The following is a 26276-nucleotide window of genomic DNA, read 5'->3' on the forward strand; positions in this document are numbered from 1 at the left end:
CGGGTGCGGCCCCCGCCCCCGCCCCCTCCCGGTGTGCGGAGCCCGATTGTCACTCAGCTCCCGCACCGGGGGCGACCAAGGCGCCGGCGCCTGAGTCAGGTCCCAGCCAGCTCCCATCCCCCTGGACCCGACAGGCCGACCCTGGAATTTCCAGGCATCCCCGGAGCCAGCGGCGGCTGGATGTGGGGGCTACTGGACAGAACGGCTAGGTGGTGAGGAGTTCTGCCAGCTTTGGTGACCTTGGGTAAGTCTGTGCCTCGGTTGGCTCCCTGGAACTCCCCGACCAGAGTGCGGGTGGGGAGGTGGATAAAGCGACTGGAATGCCCCCGTGGGGCAGGCGGCAGGCGAGGTCGCCGGCGTGGGACTGGGGACTGCTAAGAGCCAGGCGCGGTGCTGTGTCAGGTGGGTGGGTGCAGGGCGTGTGTGCGCGCACGCCGGGGAATGGGAGCCCGCGCCCCAGCCCGGCCTGGGCTCAGTCCCGCAGACCCACGTTGCACCCCAGTCCCAGGTGCGAAACGGGGGCACTACCTCTTTAAAAGCGTCCGGGCCGAGCCTCCGCCACACCATGTGATTGCTTGAAAGGCCGGGCTGGGAGCGCTGCGGCGGGAGCCTGGAGGACGATGAGCTGCCGCGCGGTGCCCAGAGCCCAGCCCTGCCCGGCGCGGCCCCACAGCTCTGGGCGGCACCAGGTGCCAGGAACTTTGGGTCCCGGCGCTGGGACCCTCTGCTGGCCAGCAGGCAGGATGGTGAGCTCCCCGCATCCTGCTCTGTGCGCACGGGTGGACAGTGCCAGGCTTGGGGGACCCCTGAGGGGCATGCGTGCGCTGGGAGCTGCCTCACACCTGATAGAAAAGCCAGTGGAGGAGCCAGCGCTGCTATTTTAAGTTGCAGAACGGAACCGCTGGGGACGATAAGGGGAGGGGACAGACATTAGGCAGAAAGGGCCCAAGGACCCCCCTCCAGCCTGGCGGGCGCTGGACTTGCAAGTGGGGCACATCTCCAAAGGCAGCGGGAGTTCCAGGGCTGCCTGGGCTCCCCCCACCGGCTGGACGGTTTCCCCACCCCAGGCTTCCCGACCACAGGTGCCTGCCTTGTGGGCCTTGGTGCCTGCCTGCTGATGTGCCCAGCCTGTGCCCACCATGCCGCCCTCCGTCTCGGCCTTCCAGGCCGCCTACATTGGCATCGAGGTGCTCATCGCACTGGTCTCCGTACCCGGGAACGTGCTGGTGATCTGGGCAGTGAAAGTGAACCAGGCACTGCGGGATGCCACCTTCTGCTTCATCGTGTCGCTGGCGGTGGCTGATGTGGCAGTGGGCGCCCTGGTCATCCCCCTGGCCATCCTCATCAACATTGGGCCACAGACCTACTTCCACACCTGCCTTATGGTCGCCTGCCCCGTCCTCATCCTCACTCAGAGCTCCATCCTGGCCCTTCTGGCAATTGCCGTGGACCGCTACCTCCGCGTCAAGATCCCTCTCCGGTGAGTCCCCAGCAGCTGAAGGTACTGGCAGCATCCCATGCTGGCTGGCTCCTGGGCCATCTAGAGAGGGTGGAAGGAAGGAGAAGCGTAAGACCCAAGCCAGGCCAGCCATTCTGAGCCATGTTCCCTAGCCCCCACTCTGCCTTCCCATGCCCCGCTCTGCAGTGCTAGGCCAAGCTACGTTGGAGAAGCAGGAGGGGGCTGGGTGCTGTGAACCTGGCAGTGTCCAGGACCTCAGAGCCAAAGCTGTGGCTGCTGGAGAGCTGAGGCTGCTTTTTGGACTTGGGAGGGAGGTGGGGGACTTGGAGGGGCCGCCAAGACAGGGTCACGATGAGCACTGGGGAGACCAAGCTGAGCTCCAGCAGCCCCAGGGGAGAGGAAGGGGTGAGTAGAGGGCTAGGCTGAATGTGAGCTTGTACTGAGCGTGCACACCAGAGCGGGAGTGCTGCTTCTCCACCCAGAGCCAGGCAGGCTTCCTGAAGACTCTCTTTAGCTCTTCCTTAGCCCTCTCATTCTCTAGGTATTTCGGTGCCAGTCTGTTCTGCGCTCTTGGGCTGCCCCGCTGAGCCCGGTGGTCTGGCTGTCTCTGCCCACTGGCCACTTACAGGCTCCCTAGTGCAGGCAGGAGGAGGGGGAACGCTGGCGTCCGCTCCCAACATTCTGCTCTGTTGCAAAACCGTGTTTGTCTTCGTCGGTCACAGAGGAGGTGTTTGTGCTGCCTCCATGCAGCTCCAGGGTGGGTGGCCTGATGAGGGCAGTCCTCACTGTGGCTTTCCAGTCCACGTTGAGGATCCCTGCCCAGACCTGCCAGGCCATAATCTCGTCACCAGGCAGTGCCTGGGCCACCAAGCACCAGTGAGTACCTAGGCACACTGCCAAGGACTGGCCCTGCTGGGACACTCTTATGAGGCATGCTTGCCCTCTTTAAATTCCTGTCACTAGTAGATTCCTTTTCTACTGGGGAGCTCCGGCCATGTCCAGCACCTGCCATCCCCGGCAAAGCTTCCATATCTGGGACATGGGGACTCTGGCCTCACTTGGCAGCTTGCCTGGGTTGGCCTAGGCACCCACTTTCTCCTTTGGCTTTGCATTTGTGCACGTTTAACTTTTCAAAGCCCTATTTCATGCATGATTTTTTCCTGTTCTCAACATGATCGAGTGAGGGCGCTGGAGCAGGAACTGGTAACAGGGAAACTAAGACTCAGAGGGTCTCCTGGAGCCAGGGGGGAGCAGAGCTTAATTCAACCATCCAGCACAGCCCAGAAGCCTAGAAGCTCAGCAGCTGGGAAGCTTTCAAGCTGCCATTAGTCCCAGGTCGCTGCTGGGCTGCACGGACCAAGCTGGGCTCAAGCCATTAGAAGAGCCGAGCCTGAGTCCGACCATTATAACAAAGGATAGCCACATTAGGAAACTCACGCAGATGTAGAGACGTTGGGAGGCTGTTAGAGAAATTCTGTCTGCTGAGTTGGGTGCCAAGGCGAGCCAAAGGCCGGAGCTGATGTTACAGAGGTCACTGACGCAGAATGTCCCCTCCCGGCCCTGGGGGTGGAGAGGGCTGTGCTGGTAGGAACTGCAGGCTCATTCCTCAGGAGGCAGCTGCTGTTGCTTTGGAGCTGGGGGTGTCTCGAGGAACTGCTTTTTGGGAGGCTGAGGCAGGGTGTGCACAGAGGCAAATACATGCCTGGGTTGGAATTCGTGCTGTGAATTTCTAGCTGGGAAAGTCACTTATTGAACCTCCTTAAGCTTTACTTTCTTCGTTTATAAAAGGGGACGTTGATACCAGTGCCTACTCTCTAGGGTTACTGGAGGAATTCAATGCTCTTGGGCACACGAGGCACTTGATCTGAAGGCTGACATACTTCATGCACGCTGCAGATGGTACAGTGACGTTTGTAGCTCTTTGATCATTGACATATGGCTCACAGTGGGGCTGGCTAGACAACCCTGCCTCCCCTCATAACAGCCTCATGCTCATAGAAGGTGCATGTGCACACACACACGTAGACACACGTGCAGACACACACTCACACAATCCCTTCTGAAGGGGTGTCCAAGTACTGTGAAGTTATGCCCATGCGTGTTTCCTCGCCCCTGGTGGCTCGTAGTGACCTGGGCAGTGATCGCATCTTGTCTGTTTTTGCAATTCTCCAGAACGTCCAGCTCGGTGTCTGGCACAGTGAATTGGCTTCCCCAGTGCACACAGCTGAGCCTCAGGCAGGCCTCCCAGATGTCTCACCTCTAACCTCCTTGCTGTGGACTAGTCCTGTCTCCCTTCTACCTTGGGGCCCTGACCTCCTCCTGTGCCTGGGAGCACCCTGCTCCATGGAAAGAGGCCTTCCTCCTAAGTTAGGGGAGGGCTGACTGCTGTGCTCAGCTCCTCGTGCAGGGATCCTGGCGGAGGTGTGGACCCTTCTGGGACCTCTCCTGTCACTGCTCAGGTCTCTTGCACAGGGAGCCGCATGCTCTGTCCCCTTCTGGGCAGCTGAAGTCAACAGGCTGCTGGGTCTGCGAGGCCTCTCTCATCAGAGGCCCCCAGACATTGGCTCCTGCCCTGCTGGGCCAGTCAAAGGGAGCTGCACCAAGAGTCCCAGGGCGTGATGGTGACCAGGTGGTGGCAGAGCTCATCTGGGCTCTAGACGCAGGAGTCCTCAGACCCCTCCCTGAGTGAGGCATGGTTCGGCCAGTCAGCCACAGATGCCGTTTCCTTCCACTTAGAATTATGAGAAAAAAGAAAATCACATCATGTAGTGTGGTCTGCTTCATACATTTAAAAAAGCTCAAATCGTTAGTTCATCAATAACTTGGGTCATTTACATTTCATTTGCATGTCATTTACATGCCACTTTCACATACTTGGTCATTGATACCCTGGTTCCCGACCCAGGGCTTTCCTGTTGGCACTCTGTGACAATTTGGTGCCTACTTCAGAGGCTTAGGGCAGGGAGGACTTCTAGCAAAGTCCTGACCAAGACCTTCTGTGCAGGAAGGAGATTCCAGCAGGGGCCGACCAAGCCCAGAGGGATTGGAGTGAGGTGAGATGTGGTGGGTATTTGGGAGTCAGATAGACCTGAGTTTGAACCTTGCTCTGTTAGCAACTAGCTGTGCAACCATGGGCCACTTACTCAACCTCTCTGAGCCTTTCTCCCTTGCCACCTGTGAAATGAAGGGCTTGGAGTTCAGGTCTCTGATGTTTCTGTTGGCTTTAATTCTCAGTGGTTCTTTCTCACCCTGGCACCTGCCAGTGACGTGTTGGGATCCTGGCAGGTTTTTGTCATGTCGTGTTTTTAGCGCCTAGTGATTACGTGCTGGACATGAGGCTTTGTTTTTTGAATACTTTATGTCATTTAATGTCACAGCCTTTCACTGTAGAGTCGTTACCCCAATCCTGTAGACCATCCTTTAGCTAACCACGGTCTGAGGCTCAGGGATGTTCAGTAATTTGCTCATGCAGCTTGTCAGAAGCAGGGGCGGGATTAGAGTCCAGCCCTAACAGATGCCTTTAGCCAGTGAGCCCAAGGGCTTCTCTTGCATCAGCCCAAGAAGCTGTAGGATTTCTGGAGGCGTTTCCTCAAAGCTGTCAGTGGGGTGATTCTTCTCTGACCTTTGCCAATGGTCTCTGCACTCTGCTCAGCAGCGCTCGGCCCTGCCCCCTCCCGCCCCACCTTCACCCCAATAGGCAGCTGAGCTCCTGGCAGCCCTGCCTCAGTCCACAGCTGGAAACCTGCCCTGCTGGGCTGCTGACCCAGGGAAGCTAGCAGGGAGCCCTGCAGGGAGTGGGGGAGGCCTGGTGTGCTGGGCCCAGCTTGGGCAGGGAGAGGAATCTGGTAGATTAGGACCCGATGACCTTTAGGAATCAGGTTAATCCTCCCTGCCCTATGGAACATGGACATTTCTTGATACCCATAGTGTCTCATGTCCCGTACACCCCAGCAGACCCCTGGGTCCTCAAATAGTTACTGTCAGGCAGGAGAACAGGCTGTCTCCAGATCCTCTGTTTAAGGATGTGTGGGCTAGTCTAGGCCTAGAGTGTCCAAGATGGAAGAGGAGTGGAGCCCAACTCCTCACACTTGTGGACAAGGGAACAGGTCCAGGGAGAGTAGGAGGTGGCTCAAGGTTGCTTGGCTGGGAGCCCATTCCCCTCCAATCAGGACTCCTGCTCCCCTGCCCAGATGCGAAAGGTCAGAGCAGGAAGAGCTCTTAGCAATCACTTCTCCTTAAGGAACAGAACAGAAAAGTGCAGCCACGATGGGGCGAGTCATCAAGTCAGTGGCAGGCGTCAGGGGAATGGACGGAGGGCAGGCACTGTATGATTAAGAAGACAAATTCTCTGATTGACCTAGGCGTGGCCTTCAGGTGCGTTATATGCTAGGGAACGTGCTGAGCTAGGAAAACAAAGACTTTAGTTGTAGAGAGGTGGGGATTAGTTCCAAGGAGAAAGCTTCCCTACCTGGTGTGGGACAATCTGCCCAGGTGTTGGCACTGCTTGGGTGCAGGGGGCTGGCCAAGATGCCTTCGGGAGAACTCCTTTTCCCCAGGGGTCATGAGTGGAGCTGTGGGGGCCACATGCTGACATTTGCTTTTTATTTCTAAGCATGAAACCAACCCATGTTGATTGTGAAAAATAAAGGAAGGAATAAAGATGATCAAATCACCAGTAATCCCACCACCTACAGAGAACTACTGTTAACATTTTGGTGTTCCAGAAAAATTTTCCATGAACGCACACATATATATATATAGATATATTATTTTTACATAGTGAGGGCATCTATATATACATGGTTTTATATCCCATTTTATTCACTTAACATTATATTGGAAGCACTTCTCGTGGCAACTGAAATTCTTTCGTAAGTTTTTTGTGATGGTATTAGATGGGGTTGTATTATTATTCATCTTAGAGGTTACAGCTAAACAGCCCCTCTGAAGGAGACCTTCCCTGACCCTCTCCCCATCAGCTGGGCCAGATTGCTTTTCTCTGCTACATACGAGGTTAGATCCACTCTCATGTCACTTACAACTTGGGAGGATTCTTGTGTAATGTCTCCCATTCTGGATTTGGACAGCATGGGAAGAACCAGGACCTCTGTGTATACACCCTGTACCCACTGTGTCTGGCGCAGAAAAGCCACGCCATAACATATTTGAATAAATGAGTATGTGGCTATCACATTCTATTTATTCATTCTTATTTTATTAACTAATCAGATTGTTAACTGATTTTTTATTAGTACAAAAAACATTTTGGGGAACCAGCAGTTAGCGTAATGGCTATGTCGCTGGACTCCCACGTAGTCAACTGCGGTTCGTGTTCCAGACCCGGTGGCTTAAAACTCACGCTGGGCGTGTGTGCGTGCGTGCGTGCCCAAGATCCCGAGAGGAGAATGGAGGAGAAGGGATTGCGGCGTGACCATCCCCTCTGAGGGGTGATTTCTCGCTTTCTGTCTCTCTGTCTTTCTGGAGAGCGCACGCGCCCTATAGCGAAAACCTCTCCAAAAAAAAAAAAAAAAAAAAAAACCATTTTGGGGCCAACAGGTTCATCATGGTTAAGGCACTGGACTCCCATATGGTGGACTGCTGTTCTGATCCCGGATCCCGTGGTTTAAAAGTTTTTTGCGTGTGCGCCCAAAATCCCAAGAGGAGACTGGAGAAGGGACTGCGCTGGGGGATGATTACTTACTTTCCCTCTCTCCGTTTTGACTCTCTTTCTCTCTCTGGCCCATGCACATGCCCGATGGCAAAAACCTAAAAAAGAGAAAACCTCAATGATTCACATTGTTTGTAAGGTCAGAGCCAAGTAGACCCTGGGTTGTGCCTTCTGAGAAGCAGCACAGTCCCCAGCTATATGGATCTTTCTATGGGGTTAAATATTTCCCACTCCCTTTACTGGATTGCCTCTCCTCCTGCCTAATTTCATCCTCCCTGCAATCCCCAGGGCGCGTTTGGCATTCCTCAGCCCATTCGCCCTCCAAGGCTATGTGGGGCAGGAATGGTGGGTCCCAGTCCAGACCCTAACGCCCAGCCTCCACTCCCGGAGGCCCTGAGCATCTGTTTCTCTGTCTCATGAAGAGGAGAGCGGTCTCCAGGGTGGAGGGCTTGGAATGTGACTCTTGGCTTGGCCCCATTTACGGGGTGCACACAGACACACAGAGCTGAGAGGAAGGCAGTGGAGACACGTATGCAGCTCTTTGGGGTGTACGATTGCCCCTTTAACCCGGCCTGCTCACCGCAACCTGGAGGAGGCTACTGGCTGCTGTAGAACAAAGAGAAGGCTGGTGAAGGTTGAGGGGAGTAGGGAAAAAAAGGACCGGCAGGTGAAGGGGGGCTTGGATGCACGTGACCTTGGAAATACTGGCTTGAAGGTGGGCAGGGAGATGGGGGCAGTCGGCAAGGGACTGCCTGGCCCCAAAGAAGTGGAGATTGGGGCGCCTTCTCCTGCCTCGCTCCTTATTCTGACAGTATTTTCCCAGCAGAATTGCAGAGAGATGTGGGGCTGGGAAGCTGGTGACCTCCATTTGTCTGTTTCATAAATACGCTTTGAGTACCTACTGTGTGCCAGGTACTCTACCAGGCTTAGAAATGCAGAGCTGGCCAAGCCGGTTTGGTCTCTGCTTCTGCCTGGGAGCTCTTAGCTTCTGAAGAGACTGTGGATTCCTGCAGACCAGAGTAGCTGAGGAGAAGCTCCAGCCTTTCTGTGCCCCGCACAGGGCCCTCACACAGACAGAGATTGTCACTCACTCACTGGTCCCTTTACTCAGCACACACCTACTGAGGGCCTCGTGTGTGCAGGACCCCGTTATAGGTATCTGGCTCACGCCAGCTGCCGTGTTGAGAATATGCTTTCAGGGCCAGGCTGCAAGCAGGGACTGGTTCGGAGTGTCACAGTTGCTCTGGTATGAGACGATGGAGGTGGCTTGAATGGAACGATCCAGTGGAGGGGGTGAAACGTGGTTAATTCTGGATGTGAGTTTTTGAGTTTTAACTTTTTTTTTTAATTGGGTGAAATTTCACCAAGTACATCGATTTCAGTGTATAGCTTAATCAAATCTTGTGTCTGAATATGGCATGTCCTACCCCCAGGTCAATATTTAGGACATTTTTCAGTCCCACATGACTCCCTTATGTACTTCCCTGTCAGTACCTCCATGAAGTAAGCACACTTTGGGCCTTTATGCCCATAGGTTGTTTTTATCTGTTCGGGAGCTTCTATAAAGGAATCAAGTGGGGGCCAGCAGGTGGCATAGTGGTTAAGGTGCTGGACTCTCAAATGACTGACCATTGTTCGAGTCCCGGGCCCAGAGGCTTGAAACTCACACCAGAGTTTCATGTCCAAGTTCATGTCCATGATCTCAGGAGGAGAATGGAGGAGATGGGATTGCAGTGTGGCCATCCCCCCTGGGGAGGTGATTTCTTGCTTCCTGTCTCTCTGGTGAGCGCATACACCCTATAGCAAAAAGCTCTATCTTTTTCTTCTTCTTTAAAAAAAAAGAAGGAACCAGCAGATGGCATAATGGTTATGTCACTGGACTCCCATGTAATCGACTGTGGTTTGAGTCCCGGACCCAGTGGCTTGAAACAGTCCGGGCGCCTGTGTGTGTATGTGGTGAAAATCCCGAGAGGAGAATAGATGAGAAGGGATTGTGGTGTTGTGGCCATACACCCTGCGGGGTGATTTTTTGCTTTCTGTCTCTCTGTCTCTCTCTGTTTGGTGAGCGCACGCACCCTATAGCAAAAACCTCTCCAAAAAAAAAAAAAAACAAAAACAAAAACAAACCAACAAAATAAAACACGAATCAAGTGGCATATAACCTTTTGTGTCTGGCTTATTTTTTCCATTAATTAATTACTTATTATTATTTTAATTTGCTATAGGGCACATGTGCTCACCAGAGAGAGATGAATGAGAGAGAAAGTGAGAAAGGTAGAAAGAAGCTGCCAGGTCTGGGACTTGAACTGAGGTTGGCCGTGTGGGAGTTTAGCACCTTAACCACTGTGCCACCTACTGACCCCTGTGTCTGACTTTTGAAGCTCAGAATTATGGCCGAGGTTCATCCTTGTTATTGAGTTCATCTTTGTTATCCATTCTCCCTTGTTGCTGTCAGAATTCCAGTGTATGACTATACCATGATTTATTTATTTATTTATTTTTCTTTTTGGAGAGGTTTTTGCTATAGGGCGTGTGCGCTCGCCGGACAGACAGAGAGAGACAGAGAGACAGAAAGCGAGAAACCACCCCCCAGGGGGGATGGCCACGCTGCAATCCCTTCTCCTCCATTCTCCTCTCGGGATCTTGGGCACACACGCACATGTGCCCGGCGTGAGTTTTAAGCCACCGGGTCCAGGACGTGAACCACGGTCGACTACGTGGGAGTCCAACGACATAGCCATTACGCTAACTGCTGGTCCCCTATACCATGATTTATTTAAATCCATGATACATATTGAAGAACCAGAGAGTTTGCTTGTGAGTTGGATGTGGGGATTTTCCTGCAGGTTGGATGTCGGAAAGAAGAGTCAATATGACCAAACCCTCAGTCCTAAGCAGTTGGGAGGATGGAGCTGGCATTCTTTGACGTGAGGAAGTCTCGGGAAACTGAGATTTAGACCTGCCGAGTGTGGGTGTCCAACATCTATCTCCACGCAATGTTGACTGGGTGACTGGATGGACAAGGTCGGGACTGGGGACGTAGATGAAGAGCCTTTGGCATGCAGGTGGGCTTTCAGCCAGCGCAGCTGGAGGAGCCCAGGTGAGAAAGAGGAGCAGACCAAGGCCTGAACATTGAGGGGGTGAGGAGAGAGGAGACACCTGCAAAGGAGCCTGAAGTAGAAGCCCAGACACAGGAGGAAGCCCAGAGCCAGGACGAGGCGTCCTGGAAGCCAAGGGTGGAAAGCATATCAAGGAGCACGAGAGAGTGACTGTCAAATGCTATCAGGGGGTGAAGAGGGATGGGGACCGAGATTTACTCGGAATAGCAAGGCCATTGGTGACTGTGATGGGAAATGTCGGCAGGGGGTGGGGATGGAAAACCTGATTGGAGAAAACTCAAGAGGGAAAGGGAGGGCCAGCTCTGGGACCCAGCCCTAATGCTGTGCTCAACAGAAGCTGTTTCCCACATGGCGACCTCAGTTCGACTCCTCCGCCTGGTGCTGGGCACATGCATGAGTCCCCAAATCTGATGGCGTGAAGGACCGGAGGAAGGGGGCTGTGGTGTGACCAGAGCCTGGCAGGGTGCTCTTCTCTCTCTCTCCTCTCCCTCTTTCACTCGCTCAAATGTGCACACCTGCTTTATATGAATAACAAGAAAAAGTATAAAAATAAATCTTTAACGAAAAGAGGGAAGGGGAATGGAATTGAGGGCAGCTGGTATAGATCACGCTTGAGAGGAATTTTGCTGCAAAGAGGACAAAGGAAGGGGTAGCTGCTGTTAAAGTGGGACAAGGCATTCTGCTTTATGTTGCTTTTTAAGAGAGGAAAGAGGTTGATATGTTTGTGTGGGGACCGGAAACACCCAGGAGAGAGTGACATACTGATGACGGAGCAGGGAGGATCCTGGAGGGATGTCCTTGTCTAGGCAAGCGGAGTTGGATAGAGTGCATAACTGAAGGGACTGGCATTTGGTTGATTGATTGATTGACATGCTAGAGGGCACATGTGCTTGCCAGAAAGAGAGGGAGAGGAGAAAACACTCCCTATGGGAATGCTCACGCCACAATCTTTTTGTTCCTCCATCTCTCCTTCCTTTTGGAACTTCGGGCACACGCACGCACCCAGTGTCTCAAGCCACCAAATGCAGGACTTGGACCATGTGGTCAGCCATGTGGGATCTGGCTGCCTTAACCACCAGGCCACGGAGCTGGTCTGGGGTGTTGGCTTCAGACAGCTGGCTGCCCTAATGCAGTCTGTGGGTGCAGAGGCTGAGAGCTGAAGTTCTCTGACTGTGTCAGTTGAGACTTGGCTGAGTGAGGGCGCAGCAGAGGCGCTGCGGGAGCAGCAAGTGTAAAAGCTTCTCTAGGAAGGAGGGGTGTGATGAGACTTGGGAAGCCTGGCATACCTGGGGCAGCACAAAGGGCCCGTCTGAAGTGTGTGGTAATGAGTTGGAAGTAGACCAGGCAGCATGGTGTGGGTTTATCGCCAGCCGTGTTTAGCACCATGGCACAGACATGGAGGAGGTATTCTTTCCTTCCTTCCTTTAGAAATGCTAGATTCATGGTAAGAGTAGGTGTCTTGTGGTTGAGAAAGTTGTCCCGGTCCCTGCCCTCATGGAACTCAGAGACGAGTTCCATGGAACTCGAGCCAGCATGGAAATGAGCAGGTCCTACCATTACAACACGAGGCTCCAAGGAAGGAGGACAGCGTGGTCTTCTCTGTGGCAGCCCCGTTGGCATCTCCAAAACCACATGCCGATGTCCTGAGACCCCCCCCTCCCAAGGGCCCGAGGCCTTGTGGTTCAAGAGCTTGGTCAAGAGTGTGGATTTGATTTCACATGCATGATGAAGCCTTTGAGTGGCTTAAGCAGAGAATGACATCATTCAAATTACATTTTACTAAGGTCAAAAGTCCTTAACAAAATACGAACAAATCCAGTCTAGGGATAGCAAAAGGATACTATGTCACCCTCAAAAAGGACTGATTCCATGTGCCCAAGGGTGGCTTAGCATTAGAGAAGACGCCATCAGTGTGACTGGCATTAAATACAAGCAGGTCATTCTGCCTGCTGTGTGGACGATGGGTTAGAGTGGGATAAGAGGGGACGAGAGGAGACCAGATAGGACTGGGGCCATGGGAGGTGGGGACAGTGCAGGAGTGGCTTGGATGTGAGAAGTGTGGGGAAGAATCCTGGCCATTCTCCAGGCCTGTGGCTGGAGCTGCTGGGTGGATGGTGGTGCTGTGTGTGGAGATGTGGAAGGAAAAGGAAACTGGGGCGACTGGCATCCTATGAAGTACTCAGGTGGGGCGAGGTGGCAGAGACCCACTGGAACCTTCTCTTCCCTCACTCCCCAACTCTGCTCCCTCTGGTGGCCAGGCACATGGGCCTCTTCTTGCCTCACAGGGCCTCAAGGAAGGGGCCCCTCAAACACTCAGCAGGCCCCTTTTGTTTTTAGTAAGTTTATTTTACTTACTTATTTATTTTTTAGGTTTTTGCCATAGGGTATGTGTGCTCACCAGAGAGGGACAGAGGGAGAGGAAAAGTGAGAAATCACCCCAGGGGATGACTACACTGCAATCTCTCCTCTCAGGATTTTTTGGGCATGCATGCTCATGCACCTGGCAGGATTTCCAAACCACCAGATCTGGGACTCAAACCATGGTCAGCTATATGGGAGTCCAGAGCCTTAATCGTCACACCCCCAGCTGGCCCCTGCTCCCTCTGCTATGGCCTACCTCACCTCTCGGGAGTCTTGGCACTCTCAGGCTGGGGCCACAACAGGAAGTACATGTGGCTTCAGGCTCCCTAAAACTTTCAGGAGACAGTGGAATTAAGGGTTCATTTCCCTGGCTGGACTCCATTCAGAGCAGAACACAGTGGGTTTTGGGAGAGCTGAGGTCTCCCGATCCCTACCCTAAGTCCCTGGCCATCCTAGGTGTTACTGCGGCCTTGAGAAGCTCATTCTGCCTCCCTGGAGGTATGTCCAGTCCTGGTCGCAGAGCAAGTGGGATGGGGGAGCCCCTCAGCTGGCATGGGGGCACACTGGGTCTCAGTCACCCTGGCCTGCTCACAGCAGCCCCATCAGCTCCTCTACGCTGATGCAGTTTCCTTTGGCCTCATGCAGCACAGAATGCTTTGCATTGCGGTTGGTTAGCAGGGCCAGGGTGGGTGGAAAGTGCCGAAAACCAGACCTGAGGCTCCCACTGCTCAGCCTGCTCGAGGCCACTGGCTCTTCTCAGTTCCCATCCTGGGAGAGCAGGGGCCGAGGCAGCAGCACACCGAGAGCTCGCTCTCAGCCCTTTTTGTTTGTCCCTACACAGCCAAGAGCTCCACGCACCTGTTAGAGAGTAACTCACGGGACCAGCAGATGGCGTGATGTTTATGTCGCTGGACTTCCACGTAGTTGACTGTGGTTTGAGTCCCAGGCCCAGCGGCTTAAAACTCATGCCAGGTGTGTGTGTGTGCATGCCCAAAATCCTGAGAGGAAAAAGGAGGAGAAGGTATTTCTGCATGGCCATCCCCCGGGGGTGATTTCTTGCTTTCTGTCTCTCTGTCTCTTCAGTGAGCACACATGCCCTATAGCAAAAAAAATCTCTCTCTCAAAAAAAGGAAAGTAACTCACCAGCAGTCCCCTTGCAGGCAGAAGGAAAGGTGTTAGAAGAAAGCGCCCCTACTTGGCCATTACTAATGATCTCCCTTTCAGAGAGCCATCTCCCTCCCCTGCTTTCCAGAGCTACACGTGTGAGGTGAAGGGGAAGAGCAGTCGCCCCAGACAGACAGGCTTAGGCCAGGTCCTAGTTTAACACTTGAAGCTGTGTGTTCTTGGATAAGTCACTTGACCTTTCTGAGCTTCCATTTCTGCTTCTGGAAAACAGGCTTCTTAATACGTCCTTCTTAGGAGTGTTGTAAGGCGGCGAGTCATGTCCTTTGGGGGCTGGCACGCAGTAGGTACTCAGGACCTGGCCGTTGCGAGCGTGACATAACCCAAAGCTCACGTCTCACCTTCCACTTGGTGTGATGTGACCGCTGGGGTCCCACAGGTTCAGGTCAGTGTGGAAATGCGCTGTGACACTGTGAGGTGTGGTTCTACTGACGGCCCTGCTCATTGTCGCCGGCACCTCGCCCGTGCCTGTGTGGCACACAGTAGGTGCTTGGTCAACATCTGTGGAGGGTAGGAATGAGAGAATGCTCAAATGGAGGAAGGACGCCCTAGTGGGAGGACTGAGCGCGGGTCTGGAAAGAAGCCAGTGGATACCTCACGCGTTGACTGCAGAGGGCTCATAGGTCATGGAAGATGCAGGTCATTTAAGGAAGACAGTCTCACGAGTTCAGGGGATGGGGGGTCCAGAGGGGTGAAGCAGGGCCCAATTTACCAGCAAGTTAGAGGGTAAGGGTCCTGGCCTTTGACCCCCAGCTCAGCTCCCTCCTAAGGCCCTTGATGCCTTGTGTGTGAGGGGAAGGGTGTGGACGAGGCCTCCGCTTCGGGCATATAAAATGGTTCCCACCTAGCTCCCCACTGCATGTCGTCCTGGGGATCTGTCTCCTGTGGGGAGCTGGCCTCCGAGGAGCCAAAGCAAGAGCTCCCTGGGGGCTAGTGGAGACTGGTCAGTGTCTGGGACCCCCCACCCCCTGCCAAGCCGTGCCTGGGCTCTAGAGAGAACACGACACCTGCCCTCATCGCCTGGGGCTCCTGAGCTGCACCCAGGAGCCCGTGGGGCTGCCTCAGTAACCACCTGCAGACCACGTTCAGACCAGGGCCCAAGGCAGCCGGGAGTGCAGGCCATGGAGGCACCAAGCCCCCTCCACCACCACCACTGCAGTGGAGACAGGAGGCCATGGCTTCAGGTTCTTCATGGAGGTGCATATCTGTGTGTCGGGGGAGGGGGAACAGGGTTATGGGTTTTTATTTTTATAAGTCGAAAAGAGTATTCTGGGGGCTGGCAAGTGGCATGGTGGTTAAGGTGCTGGACTTCCACATGGCTGACTGTGGTTCGAGTCAGACCTGGTGGCTTGCTTTCTCTCTCTCTTTCTCTCTCTCTCTGTATGTGTCTCTCCCCAGTCAAACAGAATAATAGTAACAATAAAAAATAAAATAAAAATAAATAATTCTTTTTAATTAATAAATAATATTCTGAAATTCCAGAACATTCGTTCAACTTTCCTTGTTCATTCCTGTGTCCCCTGTTCTAGTCCCTCATTCTCCATGTCCAGATGAGGGCCCCAGTCAAGCTACTCTGTGCCCCCTCCCACCCACATTAATCCTCCTTGATGTAAGGAAACAATTTACATGTTCAAGTCAACACGTGTTTTCTGACAACCCAAGCCCTGCCTTTGAGGGTGCAGACCTGCTGGCTAGTGGAGAGACACACACGCTGGCAGGAGGCCTGAGCAGGCCTGAACACACAGGCCCCAGGCTGCTCCCTAGCCAGGATGCTCCGCCCCGCCCTTCCTTCCTCCTGCGCTCGAGCCTCAGTCTCTGTCTCCCAGTCATTCCCTTCTTAACCTGTCCAGGCCTTGGAGTCAGGGAGTGGTAAGAGAAAGTGATTTGACATCCAGACTCACACACACACACATGCAAGCACGCTCATGCACACGTGTATGCTCACACCTAAAAGGCTGTTGCCTTCTCTCGTCCAAGGAAGCTGAGGCTCTTTGAGATCGAACAACTTGCTAACATCACAAATCTGCTCAGTGTAATCAGAAATGTTGATTGATAGGGCTTGTCCTATGGCCTAGTGATTAAGAAAACTGGATCCCACATGGCTGACTGTGCAGTTTGGGTCCCAGACCCAGTAGCTTAAAAACGCTCTGGGCGTATGTGTGCGCATGCCCAAAATCCCCAAAGTGGGGAGAGATGGAGAAGGAATTGTGGCACGACCTTGTCCTATGGGAGGGGGGTGCTTTCTCCCTCTCTCTGTCTCTCTCTCTCTTCCTCTCTAGCAAGTGCACATATTCTCTGGCCAAAAAAATAAGAGCAGTGTCGAATGAATAATTAAATGGATGAACACAGAGACCTGTATTTGAGCCTTGACTCCAGTTTATTGCGGAATGGTCCTGGGTAAATCATTTACCCCTTTGGGTCTCAGTATTTATAAAATAGGCACAGCTCCTGTCCCTCCCTCAGAGCTGCCTGTGAGGCTCTCAGAGCAGAGAGGGAGGATGGCTTCGTTGTTCAGGGGCGAGTTGGCTGCGGATGGATATGTGTAAGGGGGTCCTCCTGAACCCCCAAATCTGGTCCTTGGCCTGCAGTTCAGAGTATTGCCCATGGGCTGGCTGGACTGCTGAGCCCAGTGGGGACAGAGGAGCCGATGCTGGCCACGGAGCTGGGACCTAGTGGAGCAGAGACCTGGGAGACAGGGAGCAGGTCCAGGAAGCCGGTGGTGCCTCAGGGGCTGAGGTTTGTGAAGAGACCTGTTCCCTCTGGTGCGGTGCGGTGCTGTCTACCACCTGCTGGGCCCAGACAGCTCCTGCCGCTGGGAGGTGAACCCTGCCACTTGGTCACCAATGGCAGAATAGGGACTCAACACCAAGAGCTCCCTGACCACAGGGGTGGGACGCTGCCCTGGGGGACCATCAGGCTGGTGCTGGGCTGTAAGCCCTTGAGGACTGGGCAGCTCCAGGGCCCCTGTACAGGAGCCGGGGTGCTTGGTCCTCCTCCCACGCTGATGTCACATAGGCAGGGTAGGCTGTGCCCTGGCCCTGCTCCTCCTGCCGGAATGCAGCTCAGGGCTGAACTCAGTCCACACTCAAGACTATCTGGTGAGGTTGGGGGAGGCGCTACCGCTTACTTGCTCTGTGCCTTGGCCACCCTCTCTGAGCCTCAGTTTCAACATCTATAAAATTCTTTTTTAAAGATTTCTTTATTTAATTGTATTTGTTATTATTTATTTGTTACTTATCTTTTCATTTAACCAGAGGGAGAGAGAGAGAGAGAAAGTGAGAAAGCAATCCACCAGCTCTGGGGCTTGAACCACAGTCGGCCGTGTGGGAGTTCAGTGCCACAACCGCCACGCCACCTGCCAGTCCCCATCTATGCAATTCTAATATCGGCTTCTGTAAAACGCTAAGATCTACCTTCTGGGGTTGTTGGGAGGACTATACATGAAGCAGATGTGTAACCCAAGAGCCGTCTCAGTATCCTCTCCTCTCTCTTCCTGCTGTCTGGTGGGAGGAAGCGGGAGGTGGCTGGTGCGTGTGTGTGTCTGCCTCTGCATGGTGGGTGTGGGCAGTGTGGCTTGAGGAGCATCTTCGAGCATGCCAGCGGGCCTCCAGTTGGCAGGCTCGGCCTTGGGGAAGTGGTTAGGCAATGCAAGAGGTGCACAGAACCCCACACACAGGTGAGGGTGCGTTCTGCTGCTGTCCTGGGCACAATGCCTGGGGCATCTGCCTCTGCATGACATTCAGCCACTGCCATCCTGCTTCCAGCTCCTCTGGGAACCCAGGAGCTCTGTGGCACCAGAAGGTCCCCAGAAAGTTGATGTCTTCTCAATGTCAGGTGCGATGTGGGGTGACTTCTTGGGTAGTGCATTCTGCAAGGCTGGAATCAACACCATTTCACAAAGACGAAGATGGAACCTGAGGGTAAGGGAACTTCAAAATGGCTACCCAGCTAGTGGCAAAACTGGTGTCTCGGGGGCTGGACTGGGCGCAGTGGTAAAATGGCACTCCGTAAGGCAACCCCATATGGGAAGGTTCAGGGTTTGCATCTGAAGATCTCCCTGAGTGCACTGCGTGCTGTGATCTGGGCTGGCCAAAGCAGCGGGTGGATCATGGCACCCTTTTGAGAGGTGCTGTCTCTGTCTCTGCTTTTGTCTCTCTCTGACTCATGCAATAAATAAATAAACTTCTAAAAAATATTTTATTTATTCATTTATTTATTTTAATTTTACCAGAGAGAGAGAGAGAAAGTGAGAGAGCAAGTTGCCAGGTCCAGGACTTGAACCATGGTCAGCCATGTGGGGAGTGTCCAGCACTTTAACCACCACGCAGCCTGCACCCCTTGCCACTGTCCTTAGGGGTTTTTGGACTGTGGGAACCATAGCCCTCATTCTCAGGGAGCTTCTCGGCCCAGGGGGAGACAAAATCCAAGATCTTGCAAACAAGAGAAACCAGTCAGGCCAAGTGAAGAGGGCTGAGGTTTCTGCGACGGAGACCCCTGGTGGGCACAGGCCTGACCTGCTGCCCGCTTTCCTTTAGGCCCTGCCTGCTTTCTCTCCAGCCCCAGTGCTGCATGTGCTCGTTCGCACGGCTGCCTCCCTCACCAGCGCAGGGGAGCTAAATCAGGAGGTGTTGTTAGCATCACTGCGGCAGAAATAATCCCACGAGGTCTGCGGAGGTGAGAGTGGTGGAGGTGGGCTGGAGAGGCCGCTCAGCAGGCCTAGGGCTGGGTCCTGGGGCTGCGTGTTGTGAGGAACTTAGGGAGACTCTGCCCCCACCCCCACAAGTAGTGTGCCTCCAGAAAAGGGCACTGGATCCTGTCAGAGGAGTCTGAGATCGGCCTCAGCTCAGACACCAAGCTTCCTGTAGCCTTGGGCACTTGCTCACTGAATTTGCAGGGCGGCATTTTTTCCACCTGTGAAGTGGCAACACCAGAACCTGCCCGTCTGACTCTGCGTGCTGACATGCATGCCAGGTGGGGCAATGGTCTGCAAGTGCTTCACTGGGGCACTGGATGTGCCAGTGTTGTTTGGCTGAGGTGGGAGCCTCTCGTTCCTCTTCTCCCTTCCCTCTGGGCTCCCAGCCATCTCTTTCTCCGTGTTGGGGAGGTGGCCATCTGCAAGGACAAGCAGGTTACACTAGTGGATTTGTGATGGACCCTGCAGGGATTTGTGCTCCTGTTTCCTGCATGATCCAAGACAATGCCTTTCTTTTTCTGAGCTTCCCCCATAAGGGGGTGGGGAGAGCAACTTTTGTGCCAAACATTGGGCTGAGTGCCACTGGGCCTTGCTATTCAAAGCCTGGTCAGGGACTAGCAGCCTTGACATTTCCTGGGAGCTTGTCAGAAATGCAGACTCTTGGGCCCCACTCTAGACCTGCAGGCTCATGATTTGCAATGTAAGAGGACACCCAGGTGACTCACAGGCACTCTACAGTTTGAGAAGCTCAGGTAATAGGGGATAATGGGGACCAGCTGGTGGCATGGTTGTTAAAGAGGCTGGATCCCATATAGCTGACCACACAGTTTGTGTCCCAGACCCAGTGTCTTGAAAAACACCCCTGTGTGTGCATGCATGCCCAGAATCCCAGCAAGAGAGTGGAGAAGGGATTATAGCATGGCCACACCCCTGGAGAGCACTTTCTCTCTCTCTCTCCCTCCAGTGAGTGCACATGCCCTATAGCAAACATTTAAAGTAATAATAACAATAATATATATGTATATGTTTTTTAATTTTTTTTTTAAAAATAAGGGATACTGGGGAATGTAAGCCTGAAATCCCTGTCCTCAACTTCATAGCCTCCTAAAATGTCACCACATGAAACACAGAACGTCAACTTTTTTTCTTTCTGTAGTGTTTTTGCCATAGGGCTTGTGTGCTTGCTGGAGACACAGAGAGACAGAGAGACAGGGAAAGTGAGAAATCATTCCCCAGGGGGCATGGCCACACCACAGTCCTTTCTCTATTATTCTCTTGTGATTCTGGGCATGCACACACACATTGCCTGGTGCGATTTTCAAGCTGCTGGGCCCAGGATTTGAACCATTGTCAGCCATGTGGAAATCCAATACCTTAACCACCAAGCCACCTAATGGTCCCAACCAGCTTTTAAATCCATTATTTTAGCAATTTTTTAAAAAAGTGAGTTTCTTTCTTTCATGGGAGAGAGGGAGTGATAGCACCCCCCCCCACACACACACAACAGGGTCTGGATGCCATAATCCACCCCCCTCCAGCTTTAACCAGCCCAGGGTCATGGGCACACATATGCCCAGGCTACCCAAGGAAGTCTCCGGAACTTTCCATGTAGGTCAGCCTCTCACAACATAACATTTTACAGCTGCACCATCATCCAGCCCCCTCTTTTAGCAATTTCAAAAGCTGAATTTTCTCGTTCTGCAAAGAATACATGTATTGAAGCATCACTCTGTACCACATTTAAATATGCAATTATTATTTGTCAACAGAAATAAAACAGATGATTAAAAATTCTATGAAAAACATAAACGCTGGCTTTGGGGTAGTGGACCTGGGTTGCAATTCCAATTCAGGCCTCTCGCCGTGTGACCTTGAGCAAGGCCCTGTCTGCCCAGGATGAGTGTGAAAAGAGCAAAAGAGAGACTGCATGTGAAGCTCAGTGCCAGATGGGCCCTCGGGGTGGTGGGCCGGGCAGATCTCAGATCCATTCTACAGAGGAGGGAACTGAGGTTCTGAGAGGCGGTGTGATCTGCTCAGACAGCTATGTGGTCTGACGCAGACCCCAGCCTCTCAGCCTATCAGAAACTGTCACTGCATTGCTTTGCCAGAGCCTCCCTTCCTGAGCCTGCAGTGTGCTCTGTTGGAGGTGGTGGGTACCAGCTATGGAGGTCGGGGTGGGGAGCAAGAGGGGGAGCATCAGGCTTTGTGGGCCTTGAAAGCTGGGCACCTAGGCCTGGACCCTCTACATGGCCCAGATGATCAGTGTTTGCTTCACAGGGGGAGGGAAACCACTTTGATTCTGCCACTCCATTTCCCCCCAGTTGCCGTTGATCATGTGTCTCCCCCTGCGTGGCTGCAGTGCGTGTCTTGCCTGATTCTTGCCTGGTCGAGGTCCCCAAGGCCCATTACTGCCGGCTCTCGGCATTCTTTTTCCAGCTCTGAGCACAGCACTTTGAAGTTTTCGTGAATGGCGCATGGAAAAAAGAGGCCCTGATTTAATAAGCTTCCTCCTCCCCCACTGACATTATGATGTGAGATCCCCCTGTTCAGGGTCGTGGCAGATGCGAGTGATTTATAGGGCTTTATAGAAGTGCAAGGAGAGACTGAAAATGAGTGTATTGATCAACCCTCGGAGAAGTGCTCTGCCAGGCTCCTCCCTGGGCAGCAGCTAGCAACTGCTCTATTCTCCTGGTGCCAAAGGGGTACAGGCCAGCTCCCCGAGGAGAACAAACTGACCCCCACCTCCACCCGGGCCTGGCAGTGGGGAGAGGGGCTGGCATTGCAGCAGGAGGAAGTGTGGTTAGATCTTACTAGAACCAGCTCGTTAAGTGGCTGGAAATGTTGAGGCAGGGAGATTGAGATTGCACCTTCTGCTGGAAGTCCTGGGAACCCTCCTCGGAGTCCCTCATCTGTGAGGCTGGGCGCAGGGCCTGGCAGCCTGCCAGGAGGGACGCTGTTGTTGAGATGAGCAAGACTCAGGCTGACTTCCTCCTCCCTCCCTTCTGTTTATGCACATTTAAAGCGATTATTATTATTATTACTATTATTTTTAATTTTTGACAGAAGGCACGTGTGCTCTTCAGAGAGAGAGGAAGAGAGAAAGCAGAAAGCACGCCCGGTGGGGGGATGGTCACACCGCAGTCCCTTCTCCATCTCTCCTCCTCTCTGACTTCGGGCGTGCACGCCTATGTGTCTTCAAAGCTGCCAGGTCTGGGACCCAAATCCCACTGTCAGCCCTGTGGGTCCTTCACATGGCTGTGGCTGTGTGTTAGCCACCACGCCCCAGGCTGGCCCATATCATTACTGATACCGCTGGCTCAATTTCTGCTGTGTTCGTAACGCTTTTTCTTCAGTGTGTTTGTTCTTTGTTTCTTTTTCCTCCTCTTTTTCTGCCTCTCTGGTTTTAACTGAGCACTTCGTTATTCCTTTTCCTTTCCTAAATGTAACTGGGTGCCTACCCTGTACTCGGCACTGCGGTGGGTACTAGGGAGACAGCATTGAACTTGCAGGTCTATGTCCAGGGAGGAACCCAGACTTCTGATTGTTCCCCGTGGGGGGAGCAGGGAGTCAGGCCCAGCATGACCCAGGAGATCCAGCATCCTCCTCCTGCCTCATGTTGTCCTGGGGAGGAGATTTGTGTCGGACCTGCAGTCACCTGCTGAGCCCGGTGCCTCCCCACCTTCCACTGTAGCTGTGCCTCTGGCCCCTCCTACACCCAGGGCATCCTGGAGCCGCGGGGGACCTTTAGTGTGGCAGGGGGTGGGGCTTGGGCAGTGGTAGTTGCTACACCCCACTGTGTGCCTGGGGAGCCGCTGGCTGGAAAGGGCTTATTTCTAGATTGGGCCTGGCCTGTGGCTTTGGGTAGAGCAGTCCTTGCTTGTACATGGGGAGCACGTTTGAGACCCCCAGGGGATGCCTGAAAGTGCGGAGTGTGTGAAGTCCCCTGTCTACCACGTTTCCTCTATCTGATGACCGAGATGTGCTGAGCGACTAACCGGTGGGCAGCACGCCTGGGGCAGATATGCTGGACAGAGGGATGACTCATGTCTCGGGCAGGACAGTGCAAAATTTCAGCACGCTGCTCAGACAGCCAGCATGCAGTTTAAAACGCATGAATTGTTTATTTCTAGAATTTTCTATTTAATATTTGCAGACCGCAGTTGACCATGCGTAACTGAAACCATGAAAGGCGAAAATGCTGATAAGAGGCTTCCGTAAATGCTCCTGCATGCTGGGGGGTCTGGTGAACACGTGTGTGGGGGGGACATGAGGAGAAAGCAGCGGAGACATCAAAGAGAGACGGGGAAACTGCCGGTGCTGGGCACTTCCTGCTGCTGTCTGGGCTCCAGACTTCACCAACTGGGATGTGAGTGGGGAGAAAGGCCGGAACCTGGCAGAGTACACGGACTGCTTCCAGGTCCCAAGGATGGTGTCTCCTTGGTTCCTGATGGAGCGGAGGGACTGAAGTCAGACTCTGGGGAGAGCTTTCTGATGTCGAAGTGTCAACTGGGGCATGGTGGCGGGTGGCCTGAGGGTGCGGGTGGACTCTTTATCTGGAAAGATTTCCAAGGTACAGAGCTCCCCTTGTCCTTTCTGTCCTCCTCTTACATCCTGCCATCTGTGGGGTCCTTCCCAGAGCAGGGAGCTAGTGTTGGGAGCTGTAGGGAGCCTGACAGCCCAGGGTGATGAGAACGAAGCCACCCCGTGACTGCAGCTACCTCCACAGAGCAGAGCCTTCCGAGTCCCAGGCCGCGAAGGTCAGGGAAGAGCCACTCCTGTGGGCATCAGACCTGCCTCCCAGGTCCCAGTCCAGCTGCTACCGTTGGGCTCACCTGGAAGCTGCTCTCCGGCTGGGGTTAGGTCACAGCCCCTTGGTGGAGCCAGGTCCAGTACCCCGTGGCTGTAGACTGGCCAAGAGGTGCTCAGAAGGGAGGTGGGAGAAAGGTCCTGGGCTCCCCTAACTCAGTCTCCCCTGTCTCTGGTCTTCATGCTACCCACATATCCAACAGAGCTTTTCTGGGGTTACCCAGGGGTATGGCTTCTCCAGAACCCTGGGGATTGGGTTGGAGGCTTAGTGCTGAGCTGAGCAAGCTCCTAACCCTCTACCCACTCCCCACCCCAGACTCGGACGCTTTAGTCAGACAGATCAGGGAAGACAGACCAATCTTGTACCGAGGTCGAGTCTGCTAGAGCTGGCTGCAAAATAGAAACTAAAGCCACGTGACTGGCCTTCCCGAGTGGAACAGAAGCAACTTTCTGTCCATCCGTGCCCCTGCAATCTCTTTCGTATCTCTTCAAGAGCTGTCTGTATTTTCCAGTAGAACCAGGCTGTCCTCCTAGTGGTGATATTAATGGTCACTTGTTGCCACTGTTCACGGAGTGCCCAGATAAGCGAATACACCAGGCTCGTCTTCTCCAGGAGCCTGCCAAGTCAACCTCTCACCCCACTGTGCCCAGGACAACACCGAGGCTCAAAGGAGTGATCTTGCTCAGGGCCACAGGCCGTTGACGGGACAGTGTGGACTCCAGTTTTACTCCACAGCACACATCGTTCATTCATTTGTTTGTTAGTCTGTGCATTCACTCAACAAGTACTATTTCTCTTTCCATTCCTTCTTGTTCCCTGTCTAGCTCTGTGGAGACAGACCTGGAGCATGGGATCCTTAGAGAAGGGACTGCCTCTCGCGAGGCATGTCTACCTCTCTGCCACCACCTCCTGGGCGCCTCCCCACACTGGAGAGAAGAGTGTGGTCCTTTGTTCTTTCCTCCCTTCTGCTAGCGCTCTCCATAGAGGATGGCTGGACGGCTGGACACCTTCCAGGACGAGGAGCCATTGTCACTGGGCAAGGCTCAGGCCCTCCGCAGGGTGAAGGGTTTTTGACTTTGCGTAGGAAAGCATTCAAGAGCGAAATCAGAAATAGGGAAAGCAGGAGTTTACTGCAAGACAGTTGCACACTCCTCAGACTGACTCAGAGGGTCCAGTCGTGCCTGGCTCTCGCTGAGTCAGCAGTTTCTGTTGGGGCACTAGGATGGGGTCGTGAGGTCAAGGCCCGTAGAGGAGGCTCCCTCTGTGCAGGCATGGTAGCTGTTCAGGCGTCTTCATGCATTGCGTGTATCCTCCGTCTCTACTCAGGGGTGTGAATGTCAGCGTGGAAATGAGGCATAGTTCATCTCCAGGTCCACTTCGGTCTTCGGTTTTGACTGCTGCTGGGTTTTGACGAGTTCTTAAAAAGCAGTGGCTTGTGTTCGGGTCACATGGCTTGTGGTCAGACTGTCCTGTGCAAAGTACGCTGAGAGAAAGACTTTAGGCCGACTCCAGACCATTCACAGCCCTTATCTCCAGTGAAGCCTTCCTTATCTTCCCATGTACCGGCCTTGCCCCCTGCTTCCCTTTTCTTAGTGTCCCTGCCTCACAGCGACCTGCTGGAGCTTAGAAAATAGCTTGTTCGGGGGAACCAGCAGTTAGCGTAATGGCTATGTCGCTGGACTCCCACGTAGTCGACCGTGGTTCGCATCCCAGACCCGGTGGCTTAAAACTCACGCCGGGCGCGTGTGCGTGTGTGCCCAAGATCCCGAGAAGAGAATGGAGGAGAGGGGATTGTGGCGTGACCATCCCCCCTGGGGGGTGATTTCTCGCTTTCTGTCTCTATGTCTCTCTCTGTCTGTCTGGCGAGCGCACGCGCCCTATAGCGAAAACCTCTCCAAAAAAAAAAAAAGAAAAGAAAAGAAAATAGCTTGTTCGGTTTCTCCAGGTGAAGACGAGGATGAGAAGGGTTCCAACCAGGCCAGCTTATTCCCGGCAGGGCCTGGAGAAGAACTGGGGTCTCCTGATTGCCACCACAATGCGGTATTCTGAGGGAGGGCCTTGGGGGACTCTCCTGAGCCTGGGCAGTTCTGCAGCTTGGCCCTGCCCATGGGCCAGCCAGGCTGGAGGAGTCTCTGCCTCTCATATGTGACCACAGTCTGCAAAGGCTGCCGAGGCCAACGGGAAGCCCGGGAACTACTCAGCTCCCTTTCCCTGAGGCCAGCCTTTCCACTTCACCGGAAAAGGAATGTTGTCCCCCCTTATCACAGCGGTCACCCTACGGAGGCCTCGGTACACCGGCTGCTCACAGGTCAAGTCTGTGGGCAGATGGATGATTTTTCCACCCACAGATGAGTCAGAAGGAGTCACTGAGCAGGTGGGGCTGTAGGGCCTTGGTCTCTCCCCCTCCTGGCCTTAGCCGGAGAGCTGGAGAGAATCAGGTCTCAGAGCGGAAAAGCTGCTGGGAGTGCTGAGCCTGGCTCCTGCTCCCTGAGTCCGCAGTCCAGGGCAGACGGCTGTTATCAAGGATCACCTGGCCTTGGGGGGCGGCCAGCGTCTGTGTCTTAGTTGCTCAAGTGTGATTTCATAGCGCAATACCTGGGCCTCCCACCTTGCAGGAAACTCCAAGCCTCCTTGGACCGGAAGAGAGGGACAGGGATGGCAGACAAACATGCCTGGAAAATGTGCCTCCTCGAAGCCTGGGAGCCTCCCTCCCTGCACCCTGCCCTGCAGCTTAAGCTGGATCTGAGGCAGGCTCCAGACCTCGCTTTGTTGGGGTGAGCGAGCCCACCCGGAGAGGAGAGCTGCTTCCTTTGAGGCACGTGGGTCTGCGGCAGAGCCAGTGACCTCAGTTATCTGTGCGACCTTGAGGCTGGGGGCTTCTGCTGGGAGCTCTTGCTCCCCCATCAGACTGCGGTCCCTTTAGGGCAAGAGCTGAGTGTCTTCTGCTCACGCTGCTCTGAATCTGAAAGAGGGAAGCCCCCCACCCC

The 26276-nt window shown here is 53.9% G+C and overlaps 1 protein-coding gene across 3 annotated transcripts in view; it reads left to right on the plus strand.

Annotated features, from left to right (window-relative positions):
- The first annotated feature begins 86 nt into the window (after nt 1-86).
- ADORA1 (adenosine A1 receptor) overlaps nt 87-26276 on the plus strand; it is a 36792-nt gene continuing 10602 nt past the window's right edge. Inside the window, exons 1-2 of one of the 3 annotated variants that reach the window (XM_006159165.3) lie at nt 87-244; nt 1083-1480. In XM_006159165.3, the coding sequence (XP_006159227.1) occupies nt 1140-1480 (341 nt within the window). In that variant the 5' untranslated portion in view covers nt 87-244; nt 1083-1139. Of the gene's footprint in view, nt 245-435; nt 1481-26276 lie in introns of those variants that run through there. The other 2 variants (XM_027776015.1, XM_014591949.2) reach the window with 2 other exon arrangements.

This window comes from Tupaia chinensis, unplaced genomic scaffold (genome assembly GCF_000334495.1).
Source record: "Tupaia chinensis unplaced genomic scaffold, TupChi_1.0 Scaffold000627_1, whole genome shotgun sequence".
In the NCBI taxonomy this organism is placed as follows: domain Eukaryota; kingdom Metazoa; phylum Chordata; class Mammalia; order Scandentia; family Tupaiidae; genus Tupaia; species Tupaia belangeri.